General features: G+C 41.5%; 1 protein-coding gene across 1 annotated transcript; it reads right to left on the reverse strand.

Annotated features, from left to right (window-relative positions):
• Nucleotides 1–1,274: 1,274 nt before the first annotated feature.
• On the reverse strand, nt 1,275–4,011 carry snai1b (snail family zinc finger 1b). The gene is made up of 3 exons (XM_080496509.1): nt 3,914–4,011; nt 2,789–3,340; nt 1,275–2,584 (listed from the first exon to the last, which is right to left on the reverse strand). The coding sequence occupies exons 1-3, from the start codon at nt 3,987–3,989 to the stop codon at nt 2,403–2,405; spliced, it is 810 nt and encodes a 269-aa protein (XP_080352635.1). The 5' UTR covers nt 3,990–4,011; the 3' UTR covers nt 1,275–2,402.
• Nucleotides 4,012–14,562: the final 10,551 nt, after the last annotated feature.

Genomic DNA, 14,562 nt, shown 5'->3' on the forward strand with positions numbered 1-14,562 from the left:
AGCCGAAAAGTGAGCAGTGTCGACTCTGTGGCATCGTTGTGCGTCGTCTCTCTATTTCACCTCTGCTGCTCCATCAGTGGAAGGTTTTGGCAGTTCGAGTCGAGTTCAGCCTCCTGTGGCCAGTTTCTCTGAATCACCGACTCATTACCCGTGGAGGTGTATAGTAGTTAAATGACTCTCACCTCTCCCCGAACAGGAGCCTGGAGAGATACACCGCAGACAATTGAAAATTCCCCCATTGATCAAAGTCTCCATTCTGTGGGAGTTTGTTCGAATCCGTGCACATGTGTGTCGTTTTTCGGGTGCTGTTTACATTGGGCAAGCTAAGTCATGCAATCTGATCTCAAGCTTTTTGAGTGGCTCCTCAACACCCCCCACGCCCACACACACACACACACACACATGCATGCATGCGTTCACCTCTCAACACTGAGAACTATTGGAGGAAACACTTTGTTACCTCTCTAAGACATGCTGGCGTCAGTGTGTGTGGGTCAGGAGGGCAGTGGGGTTTAATGGTGTTTGGCGTGGTTTGAAGGGGTATTTGGGGGGGCTCGGTGGAGTTTTAAGGGGATTGGTGTGGTTTAACGGTGTGTTCAAAACTCTTCTGAGCAGATGGCTCCACAGATTTGAATGAATCTGATTTAGTTATTCAGCCTTTCTCCGCACTACACACACACACACACACACACACACACACACACACACTTGTTGGTTGAGAGCCTGGTTTTCCTGGTCCGTTTGTGGCTCCTCCTGCAGGAGGAAGTGGGTTTCCTATACTCAGCTAATTTCACACCAACTTCCTTCTGCGACACTTGTTCAATCTGGCCCCTTTCTTGCTCAGTGTCTTCCTCCTCTGTATTGTTGCCCGTGGCTTCCACACCAGCCCTGGGTCTGTGCACACCCTGTAGCCTCTTTGACATGTGCTCTCCATATGTGCACTCCACAGCCTGGCAGGTGCGTGCAGGTGTTCCCCTTATCACTCAGCATCATACAAACCTTATCCACAACTCCCCCCAAACACACGGCCTATACAACAATGCACCGCTCTATCTTCCCATTCAGAAACTGTCATGTCTGTCTCAATAAACTCATTTATATGCAAATACAATGCTGGTGAAAATGAATGAGTGGAATAATCAGAAACAAGAGTGGGTTTTTTTTTGTCAAGTAATGTTTTTATTTTCATTTTACAGAAATATATACAACCTTTAAACAAAATTAAAAAAGGCACAATGTCTTAAACATCAAAATGTTTCCTAAAAACTTGCACAAGCATGTCAAAATACATTTACACTGTAAAAATTACAATATTGTTGAAGGCAAATGGTTTGGGATTTTTTTGGTCATTCTCAAGTAGTCATTTGATGTCCTATAACTAGTGGGGATTGTATTCGTATCAGCATTTTATAATATGGCCATGGTCAAACTGAGCAGAGAGATACCAATATTTGGAATATCATTCAACTCTAACCCCCATGTATGTACCCATTGAAGTCTGCAGCTGATGTTAAACATAATTGACTATTAAAAAAAAAATGCTTATAAACGAATAGTAATTGGGTATTACAAAAAAATTGTTCAGTAGATACAGGCACTCTGGAAATGTAAGATTTAACCCTAGGCCAAACCTGACTTGAAGAAGAACTTTGAAATCAAGTCTTGGGTCCAGTTGCACATGGCAATTTCGCTTTATTTTACAAATCTTCAAGGGCTTTGTACATGGGGCTCAGACGTGTTCATTTGATCAAAAATGAGCACATTCACACTCAGAAGGACTCAAAAGGATGGGCAAATCTCCATAAAAGCCATTTTCGCTAAATGGTCTCACCCCCCTAATATAACACACATTCAGTGTTTCGAAAGTGTCTGTGCCACGAGGAGGGGGCAGCCGGGCCGGGTGGTGTCACCTGTCGTCGAGGTCACAGCTAGCACGTCTCTCAGCGCCCTGCCTCCACAGTACACCACACACAGACAGCTGTCTCAACACTCGCACTTGCTCATATGAACACACATGTCATGTATGTATAGTACGGTGAGGAATGACATCCCCACATACACACACCCAAGCAGCTGCAGCGTGGCGAGCGTCCCGGACCGGCCGGCACCGACGGAGTTTCCTGGGAATTAACTACATGTCCAGCTGCCCTTAAATCACACACATACACACAGTTGACAGGATGCATCAAAATGATGCCACACATTCTCATGGCTTCTGATACATCCACGGTCTTGAAAAATAAGGCACTTGAAATGTCTCTCTATAAAGTAGAATTGCCATTCATGCAGCTGGAAACAATGTCCCATCGTCCTTTGGGGTGTCTTGGCTCAGATTAAGAAAACAGAACCAATGAGCAGCTTTAAACAGTGTCATCAGAGTAATCCAGGGAATGTCTGCGGGTCTATGAGGCTGGGCAGCATCCGGAGCTGTTGTGCTTGTTCAGCAGCGACATGCGGCTGAAGGTGCGAGAGCAGGAGCCGCACTGGTACTTCTTCACCTCGGAGTGGGTCTGCATGTGAGCGCGCAGGTTGGAGCGGTCGGCGAAAGCCCGACTGCAGTGTTGACAGGCAAAGGGACGCTCACCTGGACAGAAGGGAACATCATTAGTGGTGCCAAACTCATGCATACATTACTCGGTCAGAGACTTCGCAGAAAACAAATTGCGAAGCCGAGATTAGATTTTGCCATTTTCAGCGAAAACACTTGCTGTCACATGAAGAGAACGTCAATAAACGTCAATGAGCACAAGGTGCAGCAGCGCTCAGTGGACTGCACGAAGGTGCTTACCTGTGTGGGTGCGAATGTGTCCTCTGAGCAGCCACGGCCTGGAGAAAGCCTTTCCACATGTGGGACACACACAGGGCAGAGTGTGGGAGCGGATGTGCATCTTCAGGGCTCCCAGGCTGGTGTACTCCTTGGGGCAGTGTTTGCAGTGGAAGACAGGGCGTGCCGAGACGTCGCCCGGTACGGAGGGGGTCTGCTGCTGTGGGTCACGGGTGGACGGGAGCTGGTGGTGGGACATCTGGTGGTGTGACAGTGCCGAGAGGCTGCAGTAGCTCTTGTTGCAGTGCAGACAACTGTAGGTGGACTGGACGGCCTCGGGGCTGGGGGGGTCCGACGTACGACCGCCGTCCTCCTCGTCCTCAGCACTGCTGCAGGAGGGAGAGCTGCTGAGGTCCATAGGACCTCGTGGTGAAGGGGACACAGGGGACACAGGGGAGAGCGGCGCAGGCAGGGAGTACAGGCTGCTGATGAGGAGGACTGGGGGGCGATGGGTCATTGCAGAGCCGTGGCTCTGTGTCGGAAGCTCTGCCTCTGGAAAGCTTTCTGGGACAAAAGCTGGAAATACAAAAGAACACAAAAGACATAAAATCAGGAGGGATTTCAGTAAAATTGACAGCACTAAACTGGTTTTCAGTCCTGGTTTCATGTTACAGCTTGAATTGATCCCAAATCCCATCACTGGTGATAGGGTCAAACATTTACAGAAACACAATAGTGACATATGTTGTTGTGTAATGTAATGTGTGTTAAAAACGGTAATTAAAACTTTAGAAGAGTTCATTTTTGAAAAACCTGCGTGGCTTTGAATGTCAACAGTCACATGAAAATATGTTATAAACTGAGATTTGTAGTTGTAGAGTGCAACGGTCGTATGCATCTTGCTTTGCATTTCTTTTATTTATTTTGAAGCCACGAAAAAATACAAACAACAGTTGCACTGAATTAAAACCATGTCATGCAGTGTTTTCTTCAAGAAGCAGGTGTTTTGATTTGAAGGAACTATTAGAAACTTGTCAAACGTGGCACCGTTGAAGTTTAAGTTAAATGTTAACTTCAGTGCAATCCCAAAGAAGGTGGAATACACACCCGAGTCCGTGTTTAATGTATCAGCGAGGAATAAAGACATACCTGTTTGGCTCTCCAGCTGCCTCTTCCATTGCTTCTTGTTGAAACAATATTTCCTGATGAGAAATGATCGAGGCATGTTCTGGCTTCAGCGGTCTGAGTTATTCCCACGGTGGCGCGCGCGTCTCGGGAGGAGCGCAGCTTCTTCAGTCGGAGCGGAGCTTCAGGACTTCGGGACTTGCAAAGGGTCCAAACGCTGTCTGTATCTCCAGTGTGCCTTGTTGAGGATCCCGCAGTTGCCTTTATTTGGGTGGGGGGTGAGGGGTGGAGGGGGCAGAAGCAGTCTGGGTGGGCAGATCTCCGCCCAATTATCACACCTCCCCGTCTCACGGCGCCAGCGGCCCCATTCACCTGAGCTGCCCACCTCTCTCCAAAAGGTGATTGTGCAAATCAGCCTCATTTGACTACAGGCATCTATTAATCCCCAGTGAGTGCTCAACTCTGATTTGAATAGCCATGGTCTCGTATTTATTAATTTTTTTTTATAATTGTCCACATGAATAGATTCCACTGTGGAGACAAACAGCATTTATTATGCAAAAGACGCAACACACACACACACGCACACACACACACACACACACACACACACACACACACACACACACACACACACACACACACACACACACAAGTTCTCAGGAATTTAGTAACAGTTTTCTGCATCTTGAATCCTGCTCCTTAAAAAAAAGAGATGAAAAAAACAAAAGCTGGAGCGTCCTCTGTCGGTGCAAAGCCAGCATCTATCAGTAAACAATCAGTGGAACTATTGGTGAGGAATTAAACAAGCCACTTGTGTTTACATTTCAGCTTAAGCTTTTCAGTAAATGAAAATTGTGGGGTGGTGTTTATGTGGGGATTGCAAATCATCCTTCGTTATCTTTAAAGCCTAATTCAATCATCTCCCACATCAGACAAGTGAGAATTGATCACATTACTCCGTGTGCATATGTTGCGACTGGCAGTCACACACAGATGATGCAACCCGTGGTGTGCCGTGCATGAGCTTCTGAAGGCCATTTCGTGAAGGTATAGGAGAGAAACTCTCTGTTCTCTCTGCATAATGCTCATTTCATCTCTGCTCTCCCTCTCTGCGGGGAGCCTCTGGTTCAGATAAGAGACGCACTGTTCTCTCCAGCACTCTCACAGCGTGGTATGAAGTAAAATTAACCGAGTCCCATGAAACAAAACGGTGCAAAACACAGAGCCATTGATTGAATCCTCCACCTTCAGGTGATGTGACATGCAGAAATGCTTTAAGCCGGGAGGAAATGCTCCTGTAGGAGCCTTACGTTTGCATAGGAATGAGTTGGTGTGTCCTCGTTCTACTCACGGAAGGACAGGGGACCTGAGATGACCGAAACAATTTTGCACATATAGTAACAAATCTTCACTTTATTTAAGATGCTTTATTGGGACTCACATTTAACAATGTTTTAAAGTTTAGATGAGGGGTGTCAAAGTCGTTTTTTTTCTCCATATAGCTTAAATTACCAACATTTAATTTGATAAAAATAATATACATGTTAAGAATATACCATTTTAAACACTGCACTTGTATTGCATTCAAACCTGCAACAAATGATTTCACTTTGAGACTTACATCACAATTCTGCTGAAAGATCTAAAAAAAATTCAATCAGTTCTCAGGATAAAGGATTTCTGCACTCTTTTGCATACATGTGTTTGCAAATACACAATGGCACCGATCTCTCACACAGGTTGCACAAATGTGTTCTGTCTGGTACTCATGCTGAAACAATCTAAATAGAGTAGAAATCTTTCTTTTTTTTCTTTTGCAAAGCTTTGTTATTTCTAATTTTACACTTTGCACAGACCAGATGGGACTGGCCAGCCGTATGTTTCACACCCTCCGTTTCAAATTATGTTTGTTGGAGGCTTTAGGTCTCGTCCAGGTCTGTCCCAGGTCTGTCCCGGACCCCCTGCTCTCCCTGCGGGGAGGGAAGCCGGGTGCACCTGTCTGAAGGCGCCATTGTCGCGGCATGCCCAAAAGTTCACACATCGTTAGAGCGCTTGTTGAAGCCAACGCCAAGCAGACTGGAGGGTCAGGGGTGCAGGGCAGCAGTAAAAACAATAAGTAAACACGCAAAGGCACACGTGAAAGTAATCCCACTTTTTTGGGGGGTTTGGGGTGATTGTGCCAGTGGGCAAAACTTTTATGGACATATTTCACATCTTTCTTCAACTTATTCCCTCCTGCAACTGAAGACATAAAGTGATACAATGAAGCACCTGACTTCTCTCGCTCTCTCTCTCTCTCTCTCTCTCTCTCTCTCTCTCTCTCTCTCTCTCTCTCTCTCTCTCTCTCACGTGCACACACAATCAGTAGGAGTGAAAACAGCTGATTATACTCACCTCTTACAGGCGTCTTGTCTGAAGGGCTGCCTGGAGACACGTTGTGTTGCAGGGTTGTGTTGACCTCCTGACACACTGAGGACACTATGAAATGTTTCTTGCTCACTGGAACAGATGTTGTTGTTTCTTTGTCTGGTTCCAGGATTTAAGCAGCCAAAGTTTCCCACAGTTTTACCCACAAATATCTCCCGAAACATTGAACCCGTTTTTAAATGCACATCTTTGTGTGCATATACTTGTACTACATGGTCATGTAACATTGCATAATTGTAATGGGTTTTGATGTAGTGTAATATAATGCACAGTGTATACATATAGTTAAAATAGCTATGGAAAGGAGTATGAATTGAAAAAAAGTATGCATCATCCTGTTTCTTTTTTCAGATTAAACTAGAATGTGCTTGTTTAGTTACCTTTTCTTTCTCTTCGATTGTCCATATATTTTCAACAATATTTTTTAAAATAACAACTCTTCATCGTGGGTTAAATTTTAAGGAGCTATTTTAAAAGCGAATGTTGCATGCTACTCCCAAAATTAGAAGGTAATCATTGAATATGAATCATAGATACAGCTGAAAGTGCAAATTGTAGAAGTGAAACAATTTTACAATAAGTTGACTTTTCACATGAAGAAATCAGACAACTGGTAGTGCACAAAAATAATATTAGAAAGTGACTGCAGAGAAAGTAAGGAATATAATTGTATTTTTATTTATGTAACATATTTTAACTCTATCTATCTATCTATCTATCTATCTATCTATCTATCTATCTATCTATCTATCTATCCATCTGTTTTTCTCTTATAAGATTAAAAGACGTGATGATTTAAACTGTGTCAAGACTGGTTTAATGGTTTAATTATATGTTTTCACTTATTTCATTTGTTTTGAATTTAGATCATTTGTAGTTATGATATTCATTGAATTTTATGACGTTAGCTGCTGTGTTGACTTTTGTCAATGATGATATGTCTTGAATCATGATTTGTGTGTTGCACTGCTGCTTATTATTCTGTGTGATTGAAGACTTATTCTTAAGGATCAAACTCAGATTAAACCACCACAGCTTAATGTCAGTGATACTTGATGTAATCACAGTTTTTTTTTAAATTTATGGCTCAATAAGTTAATACAATGAGATGACAGACTTTATCAGATTCAGTTGGGTATACCTCTCTCCCTTGATTGGAATTGAAAGTTAACTCAGTTTAACTTTTATTTGACCCTATTCATGTGATGAAATTCAAGCACCTGCATATAAATATATATATTAAATCCAGTCTTGGCTGATGAGAGGGTACCTCCTTTGCTCTGTATTCTCAGGTTTAACAAACCCTATGATAGTGCAGCTTTTGTTGTCGCTGAGGTGAAGTTTTGAATTTTTAAACACCTTGATCAGCCAGACGCAGTGGCACCATTCAGACACATTTACATTTATGCGAGTTGGCTTTCACAGTGTCGCACAACAATGGCACGGGAAATCAACTCGTGTTTGAATGAGCGATGATGTTAAAGGGTGGAGTTCATTTGCAAGTGAGTTTGTGATTCAATTAGAGAAAGAGCTGATAAGCAGTGATGAGCCACCACTTAGAAGTACAGTTGCTATCTTACATCTGGCCCTGTTTATACCACATTCATTTGAGGCATTTGGGGGAGCTTTTGATAAGACAGACTGTGCTGAAGTGCAGCTGCACGTTGAGTCTGGTGCACTGAGCTTTTACATGTCTGTGCACATGCAAAATCGGTCAATGTCCAGTTTCTTAATGACATATTAATTAGTTAACCCACAATATGTTATAAAAACACAAGCTTGTCAATTTTCTAATGGGCACTAACTGCTTCATCTATTTCATCCACTGTATATGTCTGTGTGTGTGTGTGTGTGTGTGTGTGTGTGTGTGTGTGTGTGTGTGTGTGTGTGTGTGTGTGTGTGTGTGTGTGTGTGTGTGTGTGTGTGTGTGTGTGTGTGTGTGTGTGTGTGTGTGTGTGTGTGTGTAGTTCAGAGGTCCTGAAGTCCATCAGAAGGGAGATAAGATTATCTCAGAGGAATGCAGCGCTGCTCATATGAACACACACTCCTACATGCATCTTCTGCAGCATCTACACATCCTTTGCTCTCTTCTGTCTATAAGACAATTACACGTTTTGGTCAAAGTTCATCAAGTTAAAGGACACTTTGATGGGGAAACAGGCACTGAACACCACCGGTCCCAAACTGGGGTTGAAATAAATGCAAAAGTTTTCCTTTCATCCAAATAAGGAGTTACTGAGCTTTATCTTTCCATATTGATGTACAGCTACCTCCACTCCCGCAAATGTGGTGGAGGCTCCCACCAGTGTTTTCCTCTTTTATCAACCATATTTACTTCATATCAGTGTGAGAAAGACACATCTTAAAAACAGAGAAGCACCTTGCCGTTGTCAGAAGAAAAAGGATAACTCAAGCTACTTCATTCAGTTCCAAAATTACCTTCACTCATGAGTGCTTTATATAATATGACAGTGTATGATATCTGGATTTCAGAAAATATTTATTTACTATCTGATATAAAAAAAAAAGTAAGTCAAATAAATGAAAACTTGCACTATGGGGGCTGTGTATTTGATTGTGTGCAACACGCACCCATCTGAACTCGATTGTAGGACTCTCACACCCGTTCTAGCAGATGAAGACATTTACAGTCACAAATACGAATCAGTTTATTATGTTTCATCGAAGGTACCACATGTGAACTGCCTCTTTGTAAACACAGTTTGGATGAACAGGTTAAAAGCTTCACATATTTTTGATGAGAAGGATGAAAGCGTTGGCTCCAGAACAATAAAAGTAAAACACTAATGCGACATGTTTATCAAACATGGTCAAATAAATAAACAAATATAAATAAATAAATGCAGGTGTTCCTTTACTGAAAACTCAGTCCATCTTTTCTTCCCTGTCTCTGTTCACATTGTTTCATCCAGACACTCTGTAAATAATTCGGACAATGAAATGAGTGTGTTTGTAAGTTGTCAGACGCTTCTCAAACACGCCAGGACGAACCAGTGACTGGTATGGCGCAACAATAATGCTCTTATTTACATTTCCTCCTCATTAATAGATCCATCACCGCCACATGATTAACGGCACATGGCTGAATTCAGCTGGTGCTCTTCTGCTGCATGACGGCCTGCACAAACACTTTACGGCCTGAGTCATGAACAAACCTGCTAATAATGCTCTCCGATGGAAACTTTTTCTATTTATAAATGAGGTGCTGAAAATTAATGTTCACTTACAACCAGCGTGTGGAGTTACAGGGCGTGTTTGCATAGCTCTGTGTAGCTTTAAATCTTTATCTTCTAACCTCATCTGGTCCACACAGACATAAGCTAATGCCCGTGATCTGCTGCTGCAGATACTAACAGAGGTGAAATGTGTGTGTGTGTGTGTGTGTGTGTGTGTGTGTGTGTGTGTGTGTGTGTGTGTGTGTGTGTGTGTGTGTGTGTGTGTGTGTGTGTGTGTGTGTGTGTGTGTGTGTGTGTGTGTGTCTCTGCTCTAACTTTATCTGGACGGCAGGCAGACTCCACAATCCAACCACATGCTCACTTTGATGTAATATATGGTACCATTGCAGGTCATCTGATGGTCACTTGTGTGTTTTCTGGCCAAATGTGGGTTTCTGTGAGTGCCACGTGAGAAAAAACAAAAACAGTGATAACAGTTTTGAGCATGAGCTGAGCTACTTGATGTTTGACCAAAAAGCATGCGTGTTTATTTGTTTATCACATTGCACTGCATTCATATATTACTGCTCTTTTTCAGTACCTTTTTGTTTGGGTTTTTTTGGCTATTATTTTCCCGACTCTACTGTGGAAACGTCTAACTTGTTGGCTTATTTTAAAGACTGTGTCAGCTAAATTAGTGTTGTGGTTTTCAAATACGATGACCGCAAGGTCTCTCTTTGTCGTTATCAACTCTTTTGTGTTTGTGCAGGAGTGGGAGTTTTGTAATGACAATGTTCACATTGCTGTAATTAAGTAGTTAAATAGTATTTATGGGTGCACATGCTTTTGTGAGATCTGCTTTTTAAAAGTCCCCAAATGGCACAATCACACGTTTGAATGAATTGTATCTTATAATTTTATCCAAGAAATTATTGCTTTACATCTACAGTTCTTTCCATAACAAATTGTTTTAGTGTTGTATCCAAACAATAAATTACTTACTAAAAAAATAATACCGGTACTATAAACTCACACTAACAATAGTTTTCAGGAAACTTTACATACTTCACTCAATCACACATTAAATCACACTGTGTATTTATTAGGAGACACTAGAGTGTACATACACACACACACACACACACGCACACGCCCGCACACACACACACACGCACACACACACACACACACACACACACACACACACACACACACACACACACACACACACACACACACACACACACACGATTATACTCACCTCCTACAGGCGTCTCGTCTGCTGGGTTGCCTGGTGACACGTTGCGTTGCAGAGTTGTGTTGACCTGACACAATGAGGACACTGAAATATATTTTTAAAATATAAATGATATATTTATAAATAATTGTTTTGGCTCTTCTGAGATTTTCTCGCCACCTAATTATCCAAATTTCATTACTAGACTGCCATTTGTTGAATAAAGCCTAAAAGTGTTATTCTTCCACATTTTGGGGAATGACTTCAACAAAAAATAAACTTGAGGGAATGGAAATACGACTGTCCGATGGCGCCCCCTACTGTTGACATATTGAAGGATTCGCGAGACTGTCTTGACACATCCACCAGGGGGCGACCAAAGACCACTGATGCTGATGTTTAAAGCCCTTGCAGAAGAAGGTTAACTCAGAGGTCCGATCTGACAGGGTGGCCATTTAAAAAAAAAGTGTAAATGTCACATCATTTGACAGTAAATTACATTCGCACATATGATTGTTTAAACCAATGAATAGATTCGATATTCATATGTAGAAATCATTCCCCAACAGTGAAGAAAGATTTCATGATTCATGCAGGAAAAAGTGAGTGTACTCCTTGTTTTTGTGAGAAAAGCAAACGTAAAAAAAACTATACTTTTAAGTATTGTATTCATTTTAATTCCACTGTAGTCTTCTTTTATCATAATAGTTTTGCATTTTTAACAATGTTGACTTGAAGAGAAGGATTTTGGGTGAAGATTTGAGTCTCCATTCTTCAAAGAAGAGAAACTCAGTTTCAATTTTCATTAGATTCAGACAAATGTGCATTATGTATGAACACTTTTAGGATGTGGTTGTATGTTTTGTAGAAAAGAAAAATGCGTTTTTATTTGTGATTACATTGTATTTCACTGGTCCTGTGCCTTTGACATAAAATTTTAGTTTTATTTGACCACTGTTTAACAATTTCTATATCACAGTATTCAAAACATTGTTGTTGCCAATATCATTCCTCAACATGACGTCTTGGAGTGGCTATTACAAATTTGAGCCTAAAATCTGTGTTCAAGAGATCAAAACCGACATTTTAATGATTGAAAATGTCAGGTAGGCATTTTAGATATTCATATGTATCTTAGGTTAGAAATATTTTTCTGTAATAATGTTTTAAAATCCTCAAGTACTTTTGTCTCCCACTAATAAGAGACACCGGAAACACTTGTGTTAATTCCACACCTAAAAATGTAACATGAAATATCGGATGATCTCCGTGGGAGGTTGTCACCGACAAGCGTGGAAGGTCAAGTCTTCATTGCACATGTGAAGTTAAGTCATTTAAAAGATGTGGTGAAGAAAGCAGATAGGTGTGTGAGGATCAGCCTCAGCCAAGGCTTGTAACTAAGAGTCTCGACTTCGCCCTGATGCACACTGACATGCAAATAACGTTATGAAATAATAACGTGATTACACTGAGGTATTTGTGCCCTGTATGTTGTGCCAAGGAAAGAAAATGTCTGGGATGTTTGTTGTGATCTCGCAAATGTTAATCACGTGTGATGACTCAGCACTAAACCCTTCAGATTAGAGAAGACAATATGAACTCCTGTAACCGGATGGTACGTAAATGAGACTCCTGTCTGTCTGACGTACGAGACCAAACCTGTTTTCTTTCCTTCGTTGTAAGGAAGAAAACATTTCCTCGTGTATTTACTGGTTGGGCAAACATTTCACTTCGACTCCACCGTCCTTGATACTTAATATTTGTGGCCTTTCTGGATGACCTGTGCAGGCTCGCATGTGTTTTACGTCGCCTTCAAAGCTTGATTGGAGGACATTAATGTTTCTTTAAAAGACAAACTGGAGAGCGTTTTACTCAGACGTCTGTTGTGCTTCAGTCTCTGGTGGTTGATGCTTTCCTCCTTTCCACCATTGGGAATGTAACATTGACAACTGAGCGGTGGATATGTGGCAGTTATGCAAAGATGGAAGTTTTCAGGTCATAATGTGCAGACATGTAGTACGTAGGTTAAGCAGTCACAGATGCCTGAATAGCACTTGTGAAGGCTGTGACCCTGGCAGTCGTCTTGTTTTGTGCTTAGATAGTGTATCTTCCTGGACAGCCAGCCACGGCTAACTTTCTAAAAGCAGGTAACATTTATCTTTGTCAGGCTCACTTTTCTGGAAAGGGACTTGATGACATTTTAGCCCATTCCAACACAAGTTGTGTCCTTGAGGCGGTGGGTCAGCCAGTCAGTTGGCTCATTCCTTTGTGCGACTGCAGAATGGGTTCTCTTCAAGCAAATTCAAGCTAATATCTTATAAGTGTTTACTTTTGTGCTGTGTACCTGTTTGCTCTGGAAGTTTCAGCCTCCTCCCACCAGGAAGCATTGAAAGTCAGTCGGATTGTGCATGTGACTGATTGTTTTCCTCTCCATATAAACCCAGTGATGGATTGGTATACAGGATGTGCTATTACTTTTGTCAGCTGGAAATGACTTTTGTTCTGTAGTCGAAATGGGTCCAGGTAGAAGCCAAGGCTTATTTTTGCATAACCCTTACAAACCCATAACGTTAGCCAGGACAACAGTGATACAAGATTTTTTTAAAACGGGGAAAAAAAACTAAACATACCGGAAGTAATGTTGGAAGAGAACTATATAGACAAATAGAACATAATAAAAGTAATACCAGAGAAAAACAAAAATAACAGAAATTATTTTTCATCTTAGCCATTTATTATTTTACTTTTCAATGTTCTTTTGGTTTTTTTTTAAGCATAACAAAGATTTACACAATTTAAGTCATCACTAAGTCCATTCCATAAAATGACTTTCAGGGATTGACCTGAGAAACAGAGTGTGCATTAGGACATGACTGTTATCTTGCGCTGGTATTCATTTGTTTGTTTGTTTGTCTTTGAAAGAAAACCTCCTGCAGAGAAATGCATCCCCCTGACCCCCATATTCTTCCTGCAGCTGCACTCTACCCAACCCAAACCCTGCAAACTTGCAAGTTCAAACACAACTTGAAATAAAATAGAATATGCAACACTTCGCCTTCAGAACATAATAATTATAGTCACTGTTCATTTATGAGTCCTGAGAGAAAAAAAAATGCTTAAGCACTTGTTATTTTATGCTTATACCTGCTTATAGCTCCGTATATATTAATATGTAATACAACTTCTTTTAACTGTATGCTGTCATACTGACATTCTATTCTATTCTATTCTATTTTATTCTATTCTATTCTATTCTATTCTATTCCCGTAGTATTTCTCGAGGAATATTGAAAAAAAAAAAAAAAAAAAAAAAACCTGGACTCAGAAAAGAGTGGAGATGCCGGGGATTGAACCCGGGGCCTCATACATGCAAAGCATGCGCTCTACCACTGAGCTACATCCCCTACCGGTAAGTCCGGTCACTGTGCACTGTACTTATGAACTTGATCACTCCGGCGCTGTAAACTGAGCAGCGAAAGACGTTAAGCGAGTTATTTATATTCCAGTCAGTTATGTAATCTCAGTTTACAACATTATCCTGGATTCACCCCCGGATCCTGTCCCATCAAGTGATTTTTAATGTATGTGCGACAGCAAATTAGTTTTTTTGAATGTTTAAAACATTTTTTAAAAAAATGCTGGCCCTTTTTCAAGAGCAGAGCTCAATTGATGCCAAAATGAAGGTCTGCAGGGGACACTGTTGACTTTATTGCTCAGTTCTTTTTAGTTAACCCTTGTCTTGTGTTATTTTTACACTGCAGGTCATGTTTTGGTCAGTCAGGGACTCATCAGAGCAGGGTGGTGGGGGTGGGGTATAGTGCTCCTCTTCC

The sequence above is a fragment of the Blennius ocellaris genome (genome assembly GCF_963422515.1).
Source record: "Blennius ocellaris genome assembly, chromosome: 5".
Lineage (NCBI taxonomy): Eukaryota > Metazoa > Chordata > Actinopteri > Blenniiformes > Blenniidae > Blennius > Blennius ocellaris.

Bases quoted from the DNA above. Each gene is read 5' to 3' on its own strand.
- snai1b (XM_080496509.1), bottom strand. From the start codon at position 3,989: ATGCCTCGATCATTTCTCATCAGGAAATATTGTTTCAACAAGAAGCAA. The intron at 3,341-3,913 runs GTATGTCTTTAT...TTGTATTTCCAG, and splicing joins GCAGCTGGAGAGCCAAACAG to CTTTTGTCCCAGAAAGCTTT. The intron at 2,585-2,788 runs GTAAGCACCTTC...CCTTCTGTCCAG, and splicing joins ACACATTCGCACCCACACAG to GTGAGCGTCCCTTTGCCTGT.